At 38.8% G+C, this 23162-nt stretch overlaps 1 protein-coding gene across 1 annotated transcript in view; it reads left to right on the forward strand.

Moving 5' to 3' along the window:
* Heatr5b (HEAT repeat containing 5B) overlaps nucleotides 1-23162 on the forward strand; it is an 80914-nt gene that overhangs the window by 13734 nt on the left and 44018 nt on the right. The window contains exons 9-21 of the mRNA XM_060364227.1: nucleotides 2004-2159; nucleotides 2740-2990; nucleotides 4908-5019; nucleotides 6691-6843; nucleotides 7787-7886; nucleotides 9317-9426; nucleotides 10899-11062; nucleotides 11867-12042; nucleotides 15011-15116; nucleotides 16746-16936; nucleotides 18635-18794; nucleotides 21161-21350; nucleotides 22981-23150. Coding sequence (XP_060220210.1) covers nucleotides 2004-2159; nucleotides 2740-2990; nucleotides 4908-5019; nucleotides 6691-6843; nucleotides 7787-7886; nucleotides 9317-9426; nucleotides 10899-11062; nucleotides 11867-12042; nucleotides 15011-15116; nucleotides 16746-16936; nucleotides 18635-18794; nucleotides 21161-21350; nucleotides 22981-23150 — 2039 coding nt within the window. The remainder of the gene's footprint in view (nucleotides 1-2003; nucleotides 2160-2739; nucleotides 2991-4907; nucleotides 5020-6690; nucleotides 6844-7786; nucleotides 7887-9316; nucleotides 9427-10898; nucleotides 11063-11866; nucleotides 12043-15010; nucleotides 15117-16745; nucleotides 16937-18634; nucleotides 18795-21160; nucleotides 21351-22980; nucleotides 23151-23162) is intronic.

The following is a 23162-nucleotide window of genomic DNA, read 5'->3' on the forward strand; positions in this document are numbered from 1 at the left end:
CATGTCATGCTCAGATCAGGGCACTCTGCTTGTTCGTCACACCAAACATGAGCCATCTCTGCTGGAAACATTCAGCATCCTCTTCCCCAGCTATTTTGCTTTGTACAGACACGACTGTATCTACAGTTATGTTCCTGTGCTACAGGACATTAAAACTTACTTCTACTCAACTGAAGCTCTGAAAAGAAAACCCTTGCATACATTTTGGGTTTACCAAATAGTTATTAAATATATGAGCCATGTAGAGCAGTAACAAGATTAAATGAGTGGCACAAACTTCCTGAATTTGTGGAGTTTATAATGTATTTAGTAGACTAGAGTAAGGCAAAATATAAATTGTAGAAGACAATTAATTTTATCACCATTGGAAATATATACTAATTATTAATGAGGCAAATTGCATTGCCCAAAGGATGTCTTTAAAAATACGGATATAACTAGATATAATTAGGATATGTAATCATTTAATTGCCTTATAATATTTACAAAAATATATGCATAGTTTGACTGTTATTTTTGTCATTTTAATAGCTTATATAATAAACTTTTTAATATACAGGGATAACAAGATTATTAATGAAAGGATGTTTGAGTTTCTGAGGAATTGTTCATAGATATACCCAAGTAGTAACCTAGCCTGTATGGACAGCCTGGAGAAGACTCGCATGTTCCTTCAGTCTCGTGGTCAGCAGCACTGTGTGAAGTGGCAGGCATGAACTGGCAAGGAGCCTGCAGTCAGCTCTGTTCCAGGAGCAGGCGCCGAAAGATGGAGGTCATGTGCCTTCCAGCCCAGAAACGCCCACAAAAAGAGGGATTAATTATAATCTATCGTTCCGGATTGTATATCTATATTAATGGCTCATAGTGAATGAAAAATGAGGACATTTTGCTGTCATTGAACGATTATTAATTTTATGGCTGTAGAATAGCTATTTGACCTTAAAAAATCTTAATTGCAAAATTAAGTACCATGATTATATCATGGATTTATGGGCCGGAATATATTCTCAGTTAGTAGTTTGTCATGGCAAATTCAGTTTTCTCACATGAAATGTATTTTGATTTTAGTGGTTGTTAAAGGTTTTGGGAGGAGAATGAAAGCAAGTAGGAAAAGGAGGAGCAGTCCAGTAAATTTTAAGCTCCCTTTCCTAGTGAATCCATGTTCTGGTCAGTAATTGATAGTCATGCCTGCGGTCTATTGGAGACTTGAAGCATCATAAGAATAATAATTAACGATACTGGTTCCTTACACTCATTGAAGATGTTCTGTAGCAGCATGAGTTAAGTTCTGTGTACACAGTGCTGACCTTGGAGACAGGTAAGGAAGCCTGTTACAGACGAGGGACCTGGCACAACAAAGTCGAGGAGCACACCGTCACAGAGCTGACATGAAGCTGCTATTAAAACCCACGTCTTTTACCTCCTAGTCTGCTTTTGTTGCTGGCTTATATGTTTGTGTTTGTTTTCTGTGGTGTTAGGGATTGAGCCCAGGACCTCAAGCATACCAGGCAAGTTCTTTATCACTGAGGTACATCCCTGTGTCTAAGTGTGCTTTTGTGAAACATTGTATTCCTGCTCCTCCTGAGTTATATTCTTGGAAACACCAAATATATACAGGATGTATTTTAGCATTCTCATAAATCTATTCAACAGTGTTTTAAAGTCAGTTCAGGGCTGGCAAGATAGCTTAGCAGTTAAAGGTGCTTGCCACTAAGCTTAACCACATGAGTTGAGTCCCTAGAACAACTGTGGTAGGAGAGAGCTGATTCCAGCAAGTTGTTCTGTGACTTCCACATGTGAGTTGTGTCACACACACCTCTGCCCCTAAAAGTTGAAATGCAACTCAGTAAGTACCTACGTCCATGAGTTTGTCACTAAGCAGTAACTATGCAGTTTTTAACAGGTAGGAATCGCATGGTATGAAGAAGGATACAGATCATGTAGACCAAGCAGCTATCACCATTGGTTTCCCGCACATCAAATGCCTGATGTTGTGTTTTCAGAAGCAGTAGTGAATGATACAAGCAGCGAGAACAAGTCCGGAGCAGCAGACATTGCAGCCAGCCAGCACGTCATGGTCTGTGCCCTCCAGGAGCTCGGAAGCCTGGTACAGAGCCTAAATGCCACTGCCTCTCCTCTTATCCAGGAAGCATCCATAGGTGCGGCATCCACTTCTTGCTGGGTTCTTTTCAGAATTAGAGTTGTTGCCTATATTAACTCTTAGTTACTTATATCACAACCAGCAGATCATTGGTTTTACTTAATATTCACGGTGTTGGGAATATTGAATTAAATACTTAAAGTTTCAAGAGACAAATCAGCTGCGAGAATTGTTTCTAGCTGACCAAAATTTGTTGAAAGGCTTTCATATAATTTAATAGCAGCTTTATTTATTTACTTTTTGAAGGAGGATTTTTGTCGCTCTAATTGGCATAAAACTCACCGTGTGAATGATCACTTCAGAGTCAAAGGTCTGCCTGCCTCTGCCTTCCAAGTGCTGACATTATAGCATGAGCCACCACTCCCAATTTCAACTTTTACATTATACTACATGGAATTATAGTATTTTCCTTGCACAATGTGTTTTGTTAAATCATTCCACTATTTATGAACCACATGTGTGCTTTTTTGGCAAAGCTGGGCAACTGTGAAATTATGGGGATTGCTATTTTAGTTATTATATTATACTGAAATGTATTTTCTTCAGTAAGGGGTAATGTTTTGAGATTTTCTTTCTAGGACTACTGGAGATTGTGACTTCCGTGCTTCTTCACCCAAGCATGGCTGCTCGGCTTGCTGCTGCATGGTGTCTGCGGTGTGTGGCTGTGGCCTTGCCGTTCCAGTTGACACCATTTCTGGATAGGTGTGCAGAACGACTCAACAGCCTTAAGACTTCACCGGAAGCTGTTAGTGGATACAGCTTTGCAATGGCTGCTCTGCTGGGTGGAGTGCATCAGTGTCCTTTGGGCATTCCTCATGCGAAAGGAAAGGTATGACAGAAGTCAGCATGCTGGCAGGTGGGCTTTGGTCCTTTGGGAACTCTGCTGTCTTTAATGCTGAGCCAGGCAATCAGATGACAATTGGAAATGTAGACGACAGTTAACAGTCCCTAACTAAAATAGTGTATTTAGTCCTCCTAGGAATAATAGGTTTTATTTGGGTATAGTATCATGGTCTGATTTCTTTTAGAAGAAAAGTAGCTATAATGATAGTTTAAAGCACAGAACCTTTATTTATGTGTCTGTATCTGTGTCTGTGTCTGTGTCTGTGTGTCTGAGTGTTGCTATGTTGCCCACTCTGGGGTTGAGCTCCGGTGTTCAAGCAATCCCCCTGTCTCTGCCTTTTGAGTTACTGGGCTATAGGTAGGTGCCACTGTGCCTGGTGTTTTTTTAGGTTTTAAAGGTACAAAAAAAAAAAAAAAATCATGTTGCTGTGTTTAAAAGTGGCAGGAATATTTTATTGTCATATTTAGTATTTGACAATAGTTAGAAATTAAATTGTTCTTCAATACCCTTTCTTCTCCTTTTCTTTCCAGTGTATATACTATGTGGTATATTTACTATGTAGTATAATATATATGTATATAGTGTACTCTACTATCATATACATATATTCTCTAGGAATACTATCCCTTTCTTTAGGAATCTTAAGTATGTGTATAAATATTGTCTGCACCTTAACTTGGGCAGGTATGTGCTTCAGTTTCAAATTCACCTTTCTCTGGCACATTAGGCTCTCATCCAGGCTGCTGGAGGATCCGAGACTTTTATCGTCTTTGCAATTTGATTGTTTCCTTGTTGGGTTCTATCTCCCATGTGCCTCACACCATTCCACATTTGTTTAATGGTCCTAAGGGCTAGGTGATACTCAGAATAAAATAGAATCTTCTCTCTGACTGGCAGAAAATTAGAACTCCTAATTTGTGGTTTGCCTCTTCATTCTAAATTTCTCCTCTTCTGCTTAGATTAATCCTCTTGGTTTTTCTCATGCCCTTTCAGCCTTCAGGTTTTTCTTATAGTGAAATTTCTTATTCACTTGATCAAAATTCAACCTGTTTGTTTACAGGCCCAGGCTTAATCTCCTTTCAGAATTCTCATCAAAACTACTTGTTCTGGGCTGGAGAACCTCTGGGCTCAGAGGTTAAGGGCACTGGCTGTTCTTCCAAAGGTCCTGAGTTCAATTCCCAGCAACCATATGGTGGCTCACAGCCATTTATAATGAGATCTGGTGCCCTCTTCTGGCCTGCAGACTTATATCCAGCAGAACCCTGTATACAAAATAAATAAAATCTTAAAAACAAAAAACCCTACTTGTTCTATGTTAGCTTTTTCATCACCTACCATCACTACTTAGTACTATGTCACTATTTAATTGTATGCTCTGTTCTCCTTTATTTTCCGTGAATCTTCTCTAGCTTGGCTCTTGGCTTTGTAAAAGAAGCTTAAAAGCAGATACATCATAGGAGTTCAACAAATTATTCAATATAGGATAAGGGAACCAGGATATAATATAAATGAATTAAGTGGTTACCCAGGCTAGCACCATTTTTAGTCCTGTTTTAACATGCTTAATCCTGGCAAAAGTGAGGTTGACACTTCTGTTTTTCCAAGGAGGGAACTAAGGCAAAGAGGTTACGTTGCTCATGTTACAAAGCCAGCCTGCGGTGGAGTTAGGATGGGGCCCCCACAGCACATCTCCTGCAGTTCTCTAACCACCACACTTTGGATCTCCTAGGAGTCATCAGTGGTCAAAACAGAGTAGCTTTCTATCAGGCTTCTTTGAACTGTATTAACAAGAGCAGGAAGGAATAATCTCATTGTTTAATAACATATACTAGCTATCAGTTTCATTATTGCTTATTCACCAGCTTCTTTAAGTTAAAGCCCATTTTGAAACTTCTCTTGCAGATGGTAGTCAGCATCGCTGAAGATCTGTTACGAACTGCTGCCCAGAACAGCAGGCTGTCCTTACAGCGCACGCAAGCCGGCTGGCTTCTTCTTGGAGCACTCATGACTTTAGGTATAAGCACTTTGGCTGACTCTGTAGCTGTCAGTGGACTATACAGTAGATTTAATTTAAAAGTATGTAACCTCACATTCTAGTCTTTGAGTTAGATTAAAAATAGTAAAGATGTATTCACTTGGGAGTAAGTATCTCTTCTTAGTAATTACTTCTTTAGTTTAAACTTTAAAGTTTCACCTTTCCCAAAACAGTAGTTAATGAGCTTACAGTTATGGAAAGAGTGAGAGAATTGGACTGCCTGAGCGGAGTCACGCTTTCATAGTGGAGAAGTCCTGTCTCTGCTGTAGGCTCGGTGCTCTTGGGGGCAGTATTTATGTGCTCCCCTTTCCTGAGCACTGCTCCGAATCTGGGACGCAAAGCTTAGCCTCATGCGCAGGACAGAAGTATGTGTTGCAGTGATACCTGCAGCCACTTGTTAGTTCACCTGCTCTCAGAGAGTGTGAGGTTATTCACGGTTTTAAAGTCTGTGTTTCGGGCACTATATGGACCTGTTTTCCAAAGAAAAAGTGGTAACTCTTTTCCAGATGTTTATGTTAAGTGTGTTAGTGGTACACTTAAATGAATTTCTTAGGAATGTAAATACTGTGTTTCTGTAACCACACACTGTCCCCCAATGGAGGAGCACGTACTTCTATGCGTGAGAGGAGGTGTATATGCTCATATGGGAAAGTTCCCACTAAATATTATTACAGATAGTATAGAATATACTATTCTGAATGTATTCAAGGAAATTTTTAATAACCTCTTGTATATGTGGTTACTAAAAATACCAGAACTTTTAAGTAACTTCTATTGTGTCTTAGTACTTATTTATTTTTACATGTGGGATAAAAAAATTCTGAAAGTAAAACAAATTTTAAACATAAAAATAGAGTGAAGTGACAGAGGTGTTGTGAAAGCTTTTTAGAACCCTCTTCCTCCTCTGCTTTTCTTTCTTTCTTTCTTTCTTTTTGGTGTGTTTAATATTTTGGGACAAGACACCATGATAGCCCTTGCTGGTCTCAGACTTTTATGAAGCTGTTAAATAGTATGTTATAGTTTGGGAGGCCTTTTCTCATCACCCTTTCTAACTCCCAAATAAATGACACAGAGACCTACAGATTTATTAATAAGCCCTAGACTCTATAACTGGGCAGATAATGGACTATTTTAACATGTTTATGCTGTACTTCCCAGCTACATGCCCTGAATTACTTGCCATATTGGTCCTGTCTGGAATGCTTCTGCTCTATCAGGTCAATCTTCATGGCCATGTTCTTTCTCTATCTCTTCTTCTTTCTTCTCTGCCTTGGAGTTCCTACCTGAGATGATGGAAAGGCCACCTATTCTCTATTGCATAGCTATAGGCCCTTAGCAACTTTATTAACCAATCAGAGATAATAACTGGGGACTCAAGTTTAGACAACATTAATCAATGAACATGACAATGCCCACTTGCTGACTACAACCAGATCTTGGGGCACAGAAATCAGTGTCTGAATACACGCTGCACCAGACCAACCCCAACATAGCTGATGCTTGCTGTGGACTCTGGTTCCTCCAGCCTCCACATCCCATGTGCTGAGATTACAGGCATGCATTATCATGTCCAATGGAACTCACTTTCTCTGACTTTTCTTTTTGCATATGTTATAATTGAAGTTTTGTATTCTTCATTTTCTTGTGTAGGACCATCTGTTGTTCGTTACCATCTACCTAAGATGTTGCTACTGTGGCGAAACGTGTTCCCCCGTTCTTTAAAGGAGCTGGAGGCTGAGAAGGCCCGAGGGGATTCTTTTACCTGGCAGGTAACTCTGGAAGGTCGTGCTGGAGCTTTATGTGGTAAGAATTGAAAACACTGTGCTTTCAGAATATTTTTATATTACTACTTAGTTATATTTTTGTCCTAAAATATGTATGACAGAAAAATCACTATTTCAATTTTTATTTTAATATCTGTTGTTTAATGTGTGGACTCTTAGATTACAGAACTGTATAAATAACCCTATTTGCTATTATTATGTCGCAAGAATTAGGCCAAAACTCAGGAAGTGCGATTACGAGAGCTGGTCCCGTGCTCCTGTATTCTCAGTAGATGTAGTCCACATCCATCAAAAACAGTATTGAATCACCGCATCAGAGATGCAACATTAGGAAGCAGAAACTCAGCTATGACTACAGCTAACCTTTCTTTGCGTTCTGAATCACTTCTCTGGGCGTCATTTTCAGTGTGTGAATGTTACTGTTTGTTCAGATGTCAGCATTCAAAAAAGGTGGATACAGTGGGTTTTGCTTGAGGGGCAGCAAGTTACAGGAAAAGCTGAAGTTTTATTTCATTTGGAAACTAGAATTTCATCAGGTCAATGTTCTATTTCAGCTTCTTCCCGCCACAGTTGGAGACACAGTTCAGGGCCAGGTGCTGCCCCGGCGGGGTGCCAGTGTGCTCCTGCACATCTAAGGCATGCTAAAGGATGAGGAAAGAAATTCTTTCTCTGTGCGCTATCTCTTCAACCCGTCCTGCCTTAAACCTGCATTTTTTTATTGTAGTTATTTGAATTCCTATTCAAAGTCTCCCTAACAGCTTCCTCCCTCCATTTCTATTATCCATTTTTTTCTGATGATTTTTTTTCTCTAATTGCTCCTGGCCTTTCTTTTAGTTTAACATGCCTTCACACCTTCTATTTTATAGTAATTAAGAACTGTAGTTGTCTTTACCACTATCTAATGTTTAAAGTTTATTCAGATTCACAAAGATTTCTCTAAGTCTTAAAATTATTTTCTCTAGCCATGAGGAGTTTTGTTGCACATTGTCCTGAGCTCTTAACTGAGGATGCAATTAGGAAATTAATGACTCCTATCGAATGTGCCATGACCATGATGTCACAGTAAGTAAACAGTTTGGAGGAAACTACCGTCTTACTTGCATGTGTTTGTGGTGAGTGCATGTATGTATGCATGTTCACATGTATGTATGTGTGGAGATCAGAGGTTGATGTAGGATGTCTTCCACAATCACTCTTCACCGTTTATATTGAGTCAGGGACTCTCACTTGAACACAGAACATGCTAATGCTGTTAGTCTTGCCAACCTGCTTGCTCTGAAGACGCTCTATGTTTGCCTCCAAAGTGCTGGCATTTCAGATGGACCCCCATGCCCACCCAGCATGTATGTGTGCACTACATGATTTAAACTGTGCTCTTCACAACTTATTTTACATACTAATAAATAAAAATGTAATTAACATTTTTGCATTTCTCGATTCATATAAAAAGCTTCTCAACTTCTATTTTGTTTTTTGTTGGTGGTGGTGGTAATGGGTTTTTTGTTTGTTCATTTTTTGGTTTTTGGGTTTCTTTTTTTAATTTTAATTTTTTTATATTAATTACAGTTTATTCACTTTGTATCCAAGCTGTACCCCCTCCCTCATTCCCTTCCAATCCTACTCTCCCTCCCTTATATCCTCCCATGGCCCTCTCCAAGTCCACTGATAGGGGAGGTCCTCCTCCCCTTCCATTTGACACTAGCCTTTCAGGTCTCATCAGGACTGGTTGCATTGTTTTTCTCTGTGGCCTGGCAAGGGTGCTCCCCCCCATCAGGAGGAGGTGATCAAAGAGCCAGCCACTGAGTACATGTCAGAGACAGTCACTGTTCCCCTTACTAGGGAACCCACTTGGACACTGAGCTGCCATGGGCTATATCTGAGCAGGGGGTAGTTATCTCCATGCATGGTCCTTGGTTGAAGTGTCAGTCTCAGAAAAGACCCCTGTGCCCAGATTTTTTGATTCTGTTGCTCTCCTTGTGGAGTTCCCATCCCCTCTGATCTTTCTATCTCCCCCTTCTTTCATATGATTCTCTGCACTCTGCCCAAAGTTTGGTTATGAGTCTCAGCATCTGCTTTGATACACTGCTGGGTGGAGTATTTCAGAGGCCCTCTGTGGTAGGCTCCTGTCCTGTTTCCTGTTTTCTCCTTCTTCCAGTGTCCGTCCCATTGAGACAGGGTTTCTCTGTGTACCTTGGCTGTCCTGGACTCACTTTATAGACCAGGCTGGCCTCAAACTCACAGAGATCACCTGCCTCTGCCTCCCTGAGTGCTGGAATTACAGGTTTGTGCACTCTACCCAGCCTAAACTTTATTTTGTAAAGTGAATTTAAAAGTTGTATCAATGGTGTGGTTTAATTATTATTGATCACAGAACAAACTTGTCAGTGTACTTTGGGAATTTATCAATGCATTCCTAAATTACCTTGTTAATTGTTTATAAGTACCATGACAAATAGCACTAACGGATCCCAACTTTGCTTTTGATACTGTAGCATTCCGTCTGTAATTAAAGCCCATGGAGCCCATCTGAAAGCTAGTGCTGCAATGGTCCGCCTAAGACTTTATGATATCTTGGCTTTATTACCTCCAAAAACTTATGAAGGTAAATAAAATGTATAATAACTGATAAAAATTTTCAGTATGCCAACTTGCATTCTTCATGGTATTAGAATTCTGACCAGGACTCCCCTTCAAACTTGCTTTGTAAAAGAAGACCACTATTTTACTTTTCTTCATATAGAGGCATTCCTATTTGTTGTTTTAAGTCATGTTCTGGCTCTCATTCCAAGCTCTTTACGTATATTATTATGTTTTGTGGCTCTAGCCCAGCTTATAAGGTAAAACAGCAATTCTATAGATCAAGAGTCTCAGGTAAAGAGAACTTTTGCCTACCATTAGAACTGGCAATTGGCAGCGTTTGGATTCAGACCCAGCTGGTTTACCCTCAGTGTCTATATTTAAATCATCATTCCCAATTACTCTATGTACATTGTAACACAGCCATAGTTCAGGTATCCAAGTAGGGAGAAGAACAATTTTGTTTTGTTTTTTTCAAGACAGGGTTTCTCTGTGTAGCCTTGGCTGTCCTGGTCTCACTTTGTGGACCAGGCTGGCCTCAGATTCACAGAGATCTGCCTGCCTCTGCCTCCCTGAGTGCTGGGATTACAGACCATTGTGCCTGGCTGAAAATAATAATTTACTTGGCAGAAATGAAATATATAAAGCACTAATTTAAAATGAAACTAATTTGAAATGAAATATATAGGAAATATATCAAAGCACTAATTTCTCTCTAATACAACTAAGCCTAAGAACTTTGGTGGATACTATTTAAGTGTTTGTATTAGACAATTAATATTAAATGCCACATAGCATTTAATATTGTTAAAATAAAGGCTCTGTTCACTATTTGCATTTTTGTTACTTTTAGTTTGGGCTTAAACTGCATTATATCATAATAAACTGCATTATATCAAAATAAATAAAAATACAATTATTGTATATTAAAACCAGTGCTTGTCAGGCCTTGTTGCACAGGTCTGTAATCTTAGCTACTTGAGAGGCTGAGGCACTAGGCCTCTAGTTTCAGACCTGTTTGGTTATAGAGTGAGTTTAAAGCTAGCCTGGGTGATACACTGTCCTTAAAATATAAAGTGAAGAGCTGGGAGATCTAGCCTCATGGAAGAGCATTTCTCTAACACCCACGAAGCCCACAGCTCCTCAGAACTGTTGTGAGAAGGCAGTGTTAAAATATTAAATATAAATTTTAAAAGTAGCATTGTATCATAGTGTGTACCTGTAGTCTCATTTGCTTGTGTGGCTGAAGTAGGAGAATACTTGTGCTCAGGACTTCAAGATCTGCCTGGGAAGCATAGTGAGACCCTTTATTGGTGGGAATAAGAAGAGTGGAGAGAGGAAAGGGGGAGAGAAGAGGAAGAGAAGAAAGGAAAAGAAAAAATAGTATGGACATTTTATAAAGGAATGGAAACTAATTTTATTCCTGTTAAACACATTGCTATTCTTTGTGGATATGAAAATTATTATTTTAATCTCCTCTGATGTTCTGTATTTTAGGATCGTTCAATGCACTTCTCAGAGAATTGGTAGCTGAATTCACGCTGACTGACAACTCGGCCAATACCACTACCTCCCTCCTTCGATCCCTCTGCCATTATGATGACAGTGTTCTTCTCGGTTCCTGGCTTCAAGAAACTGATCATAAATCAATTGAAGACCAGGTAGTAAGATATACGAGGAAATGAAATTACCCGCATAATCTAAAGCAGTGATCCTTGTCATTTAAACAGAAGTACCCTGGGCCACAAAACTCATTTCACTTTCTTAATCACTTATTTGCATATTGGAGGTGGACAAATGGTGAAAAGGTTAAGTAGTGGTAGAATTTGGTGAAATGTCTTTATTCAGTATCCTTTGTATTTAACTGCTTGGTTGTGACTGACAAAACTCAGAGTTAGCTGGCTTTTTGGTTGCTAGTGTTTTGTTTTATTTAGTTTTGTAACAAGTTAGGAAGAAATAAGAGTTAATAGATTGGAGATTTAAAACCAAGTAAATTATTTTTGTTAAAAAAAAAAAACCCAAAAAACAGATTTAAAAGAATGGTAGCACAAGCCTTTAATACCGCTGCTTCAGAGGTGGAGGCAGAGGTGGGCAGGTCTCTAGTGAGTCCATGGCCAACGTGGTTTACATAGTCTGAGCCAGGGCTACATGGGAAGAACCTATGTTAAAAACAAAACAAAAAATTAAATACCACTTTAAGTCATTTTGTGGGTTTTGTTACAGTGGATACTATTTTGCTCACACATTAAGGTGGGCAGTATAAAAATATTTAAAATGATTGTCTTATGATTCTGTGAAAGGATTCTGATAATGAAATTTTTAATGGCAAAACTATATTTTCATCTGCTTAAAAGTTGTCAGGTCTAATCACGTTTTATTCCCCCACTGTTTTATTCTTGATATCCAGTACTAGTGAGTGACTTTCCTAGAGTGGATTGTGGCTAATCTTCATTTTTCTTTCACAGCTGCAGCCGAACAGTGCATCTGGAAGTGGGGCCCTGGAACACGACCCTTCTTCCATTTACTTACGGATACCTGCTGGTGAAGCGGTACCAGGTCCTCTCCCTCTTGGAGTCTCAGTGATTGACGCCTCCGTGGCTCTTTTTGGTGTTGTGTTTCCTCATGTTTCTTATAAACACAGGTTAGTGTAAGGTTAGCTGGTTAATCTTAGTTAAATATAAGCTATATTGCAAAATAGGTTTTTTTCCCATTCCAGCTAATTCCACAGTAATGTAGGTTATTACTTAAGCAATGCTCTCATAAATTTAATGGCATAATTTATATGTACATGATAAAATAAATTGCTGCAAACTCCGTGTAACTTAAAACTCTTACGATTTCATCCTGTGTACTAGCATCTAGTACCCACTGTTTTGTGGACCACGTCTTAACCAACGTTTTCACTTTAATGGTTTAACAGTTTCTAAGTTAAGCTGTCCTTCTAATTAGAGTTATCTCCTTGAAAATTCTGTTCGTGAACAAGTACACATGGGGGAAGTCTACTCTATTTGACTGGTCTGTGAGATGATGCAAGTCTGGAATACAAGAAACCAACGTAGCTGTTCGTTCTCGTAGCAGAAGTTTGCTCTGCTGTATCTTATAATATCCAGAGCCACCATCCCTAACTCCAGCACCATTTTGTGTATTTGTGATTTCCCAATGAATTAATGTAAAGCCCTTTCAGATTACTTACCTTTTATAAAATGTGCCTTAAAATATTGTTTATATGCAAAAGATAATATATCTTTAAACGTGGAGGTTACTTGATGAATTGCTTTTAATTATTTATTTTTCGCAGTTAAGCTTGATGTTTTTAAGTACAATTGATTACCATGTAAATGTTAAACAGCACCAAAGCTGAAAAAGCTTTATAAATTTTATATACACTTCGCATTCTTGCTTTAAATCTAAGCACATTCAAATACTAGAGTTTGTGGTTTTGCCAAAATTACACAGCTAGCTGTGAAATTAACTTTTAGTTAGGGTTGTTTGTTTTACATTCACAAAATGGACCAAAGCTAAACCTCTCTTTCAATGTCTCAAAAGCATCTGGTAGCGTAGGATATGGGGTGCAATTTTCTTCTATGTAAGAGTATTAAAAATGTTCCTATGTTTATTTATTGTATTTTATGTATATTTTTCCTGTGTGTCTGTACATACACCATGTGAGTTCCTAGTGTCAGATTATGTCAGTAGGGCATTGGATACCCTGGAACTACAGGTTTAGGTGGTTGTGAGCCACTGTGTGGGTGCTGTTAACTGGGTCCTCTGCAAGATCAACAAGTGCTCTTAACTGCTAGGCCATCACTCCAGCTCCTGTATAACATTTTTAAGATTAATACAAACAAACACACCAGAACCTAGCCTACACAAAGGTTAAGGTTAGCCTATGTTACATAGAGAGACCCCATATCAAAATAATAAAGAAGAAAAGAAAAAATTCTACAAAGGCTGAGGAGATGGCCCTGCAGGTAAAGAGACTTGCTGCCACATCTGACAACCTGAGTCTGATCCTGTGACTCAGTGCAGGGGGGAACTGGCCCCATGGATAGCCTCTTACTCCCACATGCGCGCCCTGCACGTGTGCATTCACACACAGAATATGTTCTAAGAGGTTTAGAAATTCTCTCAGTCTTTTCTTTCTAATTAAAATTATTCACAGAAATAGATAAGAAGTATTATTCTGTCTATTAAAAATATTTTGAGGTGAGAAGGTGAAGTGACATGTCAGTGATACCTGTGCAACTCACGTACTAGGGAGGCTAAAGCAGCAGGAGAAAGAGTTCAAGGATAACCCAAGCAACACAGTAAAACCTTGTTAAAAAGAAAAGAAAGAGAGGAACTTATGGACCGTACATTAGTCATCTTTAAATGACTGAAACAGTTAACATATAGAGAGTCCCTTTATTTTGGGGAAGGCTTAGAGACTGCTCCGTGATCAAATGGCGGCATGCTGTGCCTCTGTTATAAGGTAGCACATGGCAGACAAGGACCCCTTGTCTAGAAAGCAAAGTGAGAGAAAGAGGAAGGAGGCCCGGTCCCACTGATATACCCTAGTGCATTAAAAACTCCCACCAGCCCCCATCACTGCCTCACAGCTCTACCCTGGGGATCCAGTCTTTCCACATAGGCCTTTAGGTGGCCATTCGCAGTGCAAGTGTATCATATACTATAAGCCAGAGTTTTGTTGGACACAATAGTGTAAATGTTTAAGACCTCTGAAACTGTGAACTGTTGCTTTACCAATTGAAAGTTAATATTTATCTATAAGTCTCAGCCTCTGCTTTGATACCTCGATCAGTAGAGTCTTTCAGAGGCCTTCTGTGGTAGGCTCCTGACCTGTTCCCAGTCTTCTCCTGTTTCTGATAGCCAAACTTTAGGTAGAATGTATGGAATTTTATGAAAGAAGAGGGAAGTAGAAAAACTTGGAGGGGACAGGAGCTCCAAAAGGAGACCAACAGATCCCAAAACAAACAAACAAACAACTGAGTCCAGCAGTCCTTGAAGAGACTGATACCCCAACCAAGGACCATGCATAGAGAGGACCTAAAACCCTGGCTCAGATGTAGCCCATAGACTCAGTCTCTAAGTGGGTTCTCTAGTAAGGGGGACAGGGACTGTCTCTGGCATGAACTCAGTGGCTGGCTCTTTGATTACCTTTCCTTGGTGGGGTGCAGCCTTATCAGGCCACAGAGGAAAACAGTGCAACCAGTCCTGATGAAACCTAATAGGCTAGGATCAGATAGAAGGGGAGGGAGGAGGACCTCCCCTATTAGTGGACTAGGGGAGAGGTATAGGGGGAAAAGAGGGAGGGAGGGTGATGAGGGAGAGGGCCACAGCTGGGATAAAATTGAATAAATTGTAATAAATGATAAAAAGAAAAAACTTTTATTAAAAAGAAATTTAATATTTAGTCTTCTTTCTTGTTCTGTTTAATTAACTACATGAGTATATATTCACACAGGGGATAAAAGTTGGTTTAGAATCAGCTATGGGAATGGAATGGATACAGTCTGGGGCCATAATTGATACTTGGTTTAAATTTTTATCTCTGTTTTTAAGCCATATTTAACCAAAACCACTAATGTTATTTTATCCTGTTACTGTAGGCTACAAATGCTGGACCACTTTGCAGAATGTGTTAAGCAAGCCAAAGGTGTCCGCCAGCAGGCTGTTCAGCTCAATATATTTACTGCTGTTCTTAGTGCACTGAAGGTATGAGCTCCTAGAACTTGTAAATATTCTGGAGCATGTTAATGTGTTTAAAAAGTCAGGCATATCAAGATTATTATAGCACTACGTTTCTATACTTCTGCTCTTGATAATGGTGATTTCTTGTTAGCTTCATGAAGTTACTAGCAACTTTATAGCGAGTTTATTAAAACTAAATCAGTACTTTGTATTTTAGTAATTTAAACATTCTGATTTCAATTTAAGCTTCAAATTTTACTAGGGCCAGTAATTTCTTTTGGGATTTTCCAAGATGTCTGTTTAATGAGATCTGATTTTCTAATGAAGACTTATGAAACAAGTCTTCAATTTGTTTCGATTAAATCACAATTCCATTTGTGACTTAAACTGAATCAGCATAGGATGTGTTTCATAAATGAAAGAATGCAGTATGTAGGAAGTATTTTCTGGTTTAGCTACTTACTGGCTTTATGTTTAATGCGATACTCTTAACCTTTTTGAACTTCTGTTTCTACACTATGAAATACAGTAACAAGTGTCTGCCTGGCTCAGCAGAGTTCGTGAATGATAGTACCGTGCCTCTCATGAGTCACTTAACTTCTACTATTTGGTGCTCTAGTAATAACATTCAGTACAACAGAAAATACAGTGATTAAGCAAGCATTCCCTCAGTCATGTTTGTAAGCATAGGGTTGGGGAGGGAAATAGGTATTGGTTACAGAGATGGTATTGGGATTACTTATGTAGCCACTGATATACCCCTATTTAGAGACTGACACTGGTGTCTGAGCATTTTAAAAAAGCAGTGGGGTGGGGTGGGGGCCTCTAGCAGGTGGGAGAATAGTGTGGTTTAACGTTGCTGTAGAGATCACACTTCTCTACGTAGCCTCTGCTATAGTTAGCACTTTCTGCTGGTGCCGTGACTTACGTTTTTCATCTCAGGGAAGAAAATTAAATTACAAAGCAGCAGGTATAGCTAGAGCAGAAAACAAACTTATGTCAGCATTCAGTTACTGCCCCCTCGTCTGTCTTTGCATATATGATGATTCTGCTATCTATAGGTGACTTGGAGGTCCTTTGTTTTGCTTATTTATCTTTTGTAGCACTGGTGATTGAATCCAGGGCCTTATGTGTGCTAGACACATATCACTGAGCTATCCTGCCCAGTTGCCCAAGCTGCTGTTGAGCTTGCTGTGTAGATGGGCAGACCTTTAACTTCTAATCTTCCTGCCTCATCCTCATAGCTGGGACCACAGCTTGGAGCCACATATTGCTTTTATTGAATTTTTATACAAATGAATCAGTTTCATACTCATTATAGTGCTAGTATTTAGTCAGCTGAAAAATGGTCATTTTAATCACATAGTGTTCTTTATGCCCAAAAGAATATTGAGTATTGGGCCTTGGATAGAAATTCTCCCATGGATTGTGTTTTTAGGGCCAGTGGGACTACTGATTATTAGTAACCATCTTCGGAAGTCACACTTAGGAAGTGATCACAGGCCATTTAATAGGTACCATCCCAGGCATGACATATACATGTTATGAGAAATAATGTATGACATCTGTATTTCTTAAAATTGCAGCATATCTCTTTCTTTATGCAACATGAATTATAAATTGATATCATTATTCTTTTTAAAATCAATATAGGGCTTAGCTGAAAATAAGAGTACTTTAGGACCTGAGGAAGTTCGTAAATCTGCCCTGACACTGGTTATGGGGGCACTTGACAACCCAAACCCTATCTTACGGTGTGCAGCAGGAGAAGCCCTTGGAAGAATGGCTCAGGTGGTGGGAGAAGCGTCCTTTATTGCCCGAATGGCCCAATATAGCTTTGACAAGTAAGTGCATCTTAGCAAGTTTCTCCACCAGTCTATGATGTCTTTTAAACAGCCAGTAATTGTTACCTAGACTATGCATTTTCCACATGGCTTCCAGCATGTGACAATTTGTTATTGTTGTTTTTCAAAATCTCAATTCTTAATTCAGTAATTTATTGACCTCTGGATTCTGGGAGAGATGTAGTATGTTAGGAACTTTTGAGGAGGACATGGTTTCTCATGTAGCCTTTGAACTCAGGAAACACTTGTCAAGACTTCCTGTCACGTCACTCACAGGCACCCACTGTCGTATTACTTCTCTCTGCCTCCCGTTCCTCCAGTTTGCTCTTTCTTTTCCATTCTCATTTCTTGGAATAATATCGCACTTTAGAGGAGAAAAGGGATAATGTTACGCTTTAAGGGTTTTCAGAATTATTGTGCATCTCAGTTATGAAGAGATTCGAACAAGCATGACTAAGGCAGGAAACGTGGTTTTTAATGTTGTTAATCCAATGCTCAGCTAGAGAAGTTAAAAAATCTAAAGGCTAAGAAATAACACATGGTGTATATAAATTACCATTCTTAACTCATGTATTTTGGATAATAAATCTAGTAATCCATATCATAATCATTAACAAGAGTGAAAGAATTGAAAGTATTATGAAGTAAAAGTATATTTTAACTCTTACATTTTGAGACTAACGTTTCTTCATCCAGTTGCAGACTGGTTGCTTATAAGAAAAATGCCATGAAAAATTCCTGAAAAAGCTATTTAAGAAAAGAAGGATTTATTTTGTTTCACAATTTGAGGCTCATAGTCCCTCCTCCAGGAAGGGCATAGTGGCAGGAGTGTTAGGTGACCAGTTCTGCTGTCCCCATAATTAGGAAGAAGAGAGCTTTTGGTCTCAATATGGTTGCTTTGGAGAATGAACAGTTGAAGTATGTCTTCATAAAATTGATGAATACTGTTAAATATATATTTTACACCAGATTTTAAGACTTAGTTTGAAAAACAGTGTAAAATATCTCAATTTTAAAATTTATATGCAATATTTACTTTATTTTTAAAATGTGTTAAAAATCTATATTGGGGGTAGAGGAATGGCTCAGCAGTTAAGAGCACTTAATGCTTTTTGAGAAGACCCAAGTTCAAGGCTCAGTACCCATCTCAGGCTGCTTACAACTGCCTGCAACTCCACCTTTGGGGATCCTGTGCACTCCGTGCTGGTTCCTGTGGTTACCCACAACTTTTCACCTACATTTCAACAAAAATAGATTTTTTATATACATATTAAAATATTTGTCGAACTGTGTCCATTTTATAGACTTTGATCACAATTGTAAGCAGCTGGGTTACAGCTCAGTAATGGAATGCTTGCTTAGTTACACAAAGCCCTGGATTTAGTCCCCAGCACTTCAAAAACAAAACAAAATATAGGACATTTCTTAAGTAAAATAAGAAATATTTTGTGATTTCTCAGAATGCAGTCTTTCTCTTTGTGGTACTGGGGAGTGAACCTAGGAATTTGCAAACTAAGCAAATTCTGTCCCTGACCACACCCTCAGTCCCACAAATACTTTTAAAATTTATGTTCAAAGTAAATTATAAGGAATATTATTTTATTAGTTTCCAGATTTTTTTTTGTTGTTGTTCATGTGTGATTCATAAGACTAGAGGGAAATGGAGAAACCAATTCCTGTTGCATCATGTCTTCTCAGGTTGAAGTCGGCTCGAGATGTTGTATCCAGGACTGGTCACTCACTGGCCCTTGGGTGTTTACATCGTTATGTTGGTGGCATAGGATCAGGACAACACCTAAAGACCAGTGTCAGCATTTTACTGGCTCTGGCTCAGGACGGCACGTCTCCTGAAGTTCAGGTAGTCATTGTGGAAGTATTTTTCTACAATTGCTTCGAAACAAGTTGTCCCTGTTTTTGCCCAAACTGACCTCAAACTCACTGTTAACTTGCCTCAACCTCCTGAGTGCTAGGATTACAGACATGTGCCGCCATGCCTGACACAAAAAAATTAAACAGTATATATGGTTGATAAGTTGTTAGAAAAAATGTTATTTTAGGAATGTATTTGTAATAAATCATTAGCAAGAGTGTTGCTTTTCAACATAATCTTCAAAGTCTGACTTTTTCTGGGAGTTAAATCTATTCATATATGTGTGTGTTTGTCACATACTCGTGTTTGTATGCATTAATAAAAATTATATATCAGTTCTTTGAGAATTTCATACACTATATTTTGATTGTATTCACCTTCTCCTAACTTTTCTCCAGTTCTCTGGCCCCCTTCCCTACCCACCCAACTTTGTGTTCTTTTATTTTTTTAATCCTTCAAAACCAACTTGTACTTACCATATATTCTCCATGTGTGGTCTTCTGCTGGAGGGCGGACAGCTTCTCAGAGGCCACAGTCTTAGAGAACACTGTCTCTCCCTTTTTCTGCAGCTAACAATTGCTCCATGGCTTGCGTCGCGATAGTGTGCCCAACTCCTCTCTCCCTTTTGTTACTTGTTCTGACTTAGGCTTGTGTAGGTTTCATACATGCTGTTGAAATTGCTGTGATTTCATATCTGCAGTTTCTCTTCTGCATCCCTCAGGTTCTTTCCTTCTTTCTGCCCCCTCTTCCACAGTGATCCCTGAACTTTGGGGCTTGGGATTCAGTTTATATCTTAGGAATGAGTATTCTATGGTTTTTGTTTGTTTTTTTTTTTTCTCTGCATTTTGGCCAATTGTAAGTTACTGTGTTAATCACCATCCTTAGCAATAGAAGTTTTTCAGATACATGTTGAGATATGCATTGACTTATGGAATGATAAATCATTAAGAGTCAGCTTAATGCTATGCTCCTTTAGCCCACAGTAATAGTAGATATCCTCTGTAGTCTATGACCCATCTAGACATAGGTTCTTAGCCTGGTAATAGGAGGCATAGGTTTCATCTCATTCAGTGGAATTTAAATCCAGTTAGACATAGTTGGTTACTGCCATGATGCTTATGCTACTATCCTGCTAGTATGCTCCCAGACCCTTTCAGCTTGCAGCATTCACAGCTGTATATGACTGATGAGTATCTTCCTCCTCTGGTAGAACCTGCAAGGACCATGAAGGCTAGCCAGCAGAGATGAAGCTCCTAGTTCTATACCAGCGTGATTTTGCCCTGTTCTATACTCAAGCATGTTGTGACATTCAAGTTCTGGAGGATAACTGAGAACAGTGGCAAAAGCCTGTAATTTTGGGGGCAGGGCGAATGTGGGACCTCAGTGGCCAGTGACTCCAACAGAACTAACTCATTCCTGGCACTGGGTTCTTATTTTTTATCCACTTGTTTAGTAGGGGCATTGTTGTCCTGTTATAGGCTAACTCCATTTTAATGCTGTGTGTGTGTGTGTGTGTGTGTGTGTGTGTGTGTGTGTGTATGTATGTATATATACACACACATATATAAGCTTCTATACTAGTAGGTTTCCATAGCTCTTTTTGAAAGAGTTATTTATCTCTCCCCATATTCCATCTCCTGCTCTACCTTCCACTCCAACCCAGTTTAACCCTTCCTGTTCCTATTTTTCTCTTAATTTGGTATGCTAGTGAATTCTATCTCCCCTCAATTGAAAAATCCTTCTCTTTAACCCCTTAGTAATTTATTGACCTTTGTGACCATTCCAAAAACATATCTCCGAGGATTCAAAGCTAACTTCTAGAAATGAGAGAAAATGTAGCATTTGTTTTTCTGGGTCTGCAGTACCTGTTAGAATGATTGTTTCCATCACCATCCATTTACCTTCACCTTTCTTAACTGACATATATACTTCCCAGCATATTGCATTGTTTATTATTTTTAATTTTTTGTATTTTTCATTATTAGGTTGGTTAATACTTAATTAGTCTCATTTCCCCTCTTTCTTCCTCTTTTACGTCAACCAAAGTTCCACAGTCACTGAATCACATTTACTCCTTAGGTAATTTTTTTTAACCTTCGTTGTTTCTCAAACATCTTATGTTTAAGCAGTATAGTTGCAGTGACACTTTGAATATACATATGTAAGCCATTCATGGAGGCATATGATAGCAATTAGAATGCTAACACATAAGGATCACAAGTTCAAGGCCAGCTTAGGATACAGTAAGACTGTCTCAAAATATTTTGAAAAATATTTGCATGAATGTAACATTATATTTAATTCATATACTGTAATTGTTTCTTCCAACTAAAAAAAAATATGTTTTATTGTAGACGTGGTCTCTTCATTCACTTGCCTTGATAGTAGACTCTAGTGGCCCAATGTACCGTGGATATGTGGAACCCACACTGTCCCTGGTTCTCACCTTGCTGTTGACAGTTCCACCTTCACACACAGAAGTTCACCAGTGTTTGGGCAGATGCTTGGGTGCTATAATAACTACTGTTGGACCAGAACTGCAAGGTAAGCAAATTCATTTTAAACCAAAGAACGAACCTGAATGATTACTGTCTGTCAGTTTCCTCTATGTCATCATCATGTTGCTTGCAAAAGCATTTTAGAAATTTATCATCTACTGCATATTTGTATTTTCCAAAACCTGCCATTCAGTGTTTCATGCCATTTTTAAAATAAACAAAGCACAGTAGTATTTGTGTATGTGTGTGTGTCAGGGTTTCACTAGGCAGGTCTAGCTAACCTAGAACCTTCTGTGTAGAGCAGGCTGGCCTTGAACTCACAGTCTCTGGAATGCTGGGACTGCAGGTGTGCCTGGTTCACTACAGCATTTTGGAAAGTCCTGAGTAGAGAAAACATATTTATTTATTTATTTATTTATTTATTTTTAATGAAACCCTGCTTGCCACCTTCCCCCTGTCCCAAACGAAGATGAAAATGAAGTTCTCTCAGCCTGGAATGCAGACTATTGTCTCCATGGACTTTACTCTTTCTGACTCTTAAGCTCCGAATGTGGCATGTCACCCATCTCTGAGGCAGCTAGTTCAGAGAAGACCCCTGGTCCAGTGCTGTACTTCTCAGAATTGGAGCCTTTGTAACACCCAGACCTGATCTTTTTGATGGTGAATTAAACACTGAATTCAGGGAGTCATGACTGGATCCTGATGCATACACTCAGAAACCCCCTTCCCCTCTCCACTTCTTTTAAGCCTGGAGGAGGTTGACTTTGTGCTCATATGTATATGTATATATATTTATATGTGTTTATAGCATTTAATGATGACACAGTTCAGTGACATGTATTGCCTCCATTTTAAAGACAGAATATGATAGTAGAGAAGGGCTAAGAACTTCTCCAAGGTTATGTTTTTATAATGATTATATTATTTCCTTGACTGGTATATATTTTGTACATAAAATTATATTACTTCACAGTAGAAGAAATTTCAGATACTGACATTTGGCAGTTAAATTGCAATGCAGGAAACATGTAACATGTAACATTTTTCTTAATTACCTCTATAAGATTATTAGGCAAACAGCATTTAAAGTTACCATAGTGAAAGCAGTAGTATTTGTTGAGCAGAGAACCACAGGATGAGAAACCTTGTGCTTCTTTAGCAGAAGATTGGTGGTTATGAATGATAGTATGATTTTTTTTAAAGGAGTAAATTTCTAAGACATGAATTAGTGTCTTGAAAATACAGTTGTGTTTCAAAGTCATATTTGTAGATTACTCAGGTGTTTTTTTTTTTAATCTGAATAATTAAATTTTAAGTTGGAAGTTGGAAGAAGGGTTTATCTAGAAGATGATTACTTTCTAGGTTTGTTTCTTTGTTTTTGGTTTTTTTTTTTGAGCCAGTTTCTCTGGGTAGCCTAGGCTGTGCTCGAGCTTGATCTGTAGACCAGGCTGGCCTCATGCTTACAGAGATCTGCCTGCCTCTGCCTCCTAAGTGCCGGGATTAAAGACGTTGCTATCACTGCCTGGCTTTTTATTTTTTTAAGGTATTTTTTTTACATTAATAACATAGTTGTATTTTACATCATCTTTTATTTTTCTGTCCACCATGCATCTTTAGGTAATTTTTTGACATTAATAACATAGTTGTATTTTGCATTGTCTTTTACTTTCTGTTAGGAAATGCAGCAACCATTTCCACTATCCGCTCCTCTTGTTTGGTGGGTTGTGCCATCACCCAGGACCATTCTGACTCTCTTGTTCAGGCAGCTGCCATCTCTTGCCTTCAACAACTTCACATGTTTGCCCCACGACATGTCAATCTGTCCAGCCTTGTTCCTAGCCTTTGTGTAAGTATACGG

Source organism: Meriones unguiculatus, chromosome 1, assembly GCF_030254825.1.
Source record: "Meriones unguiculatus strain TT.TT164.6M chromosome 1, Bangor_MerUng_6.1, whole genome shotgun sequence".
Classification (NCBI taxonomy): Eukaryota; Metazoa; Chordata; class Mammalia; order Rodentia; family Muridae; genus Meriones; species Meriones unguiculatus.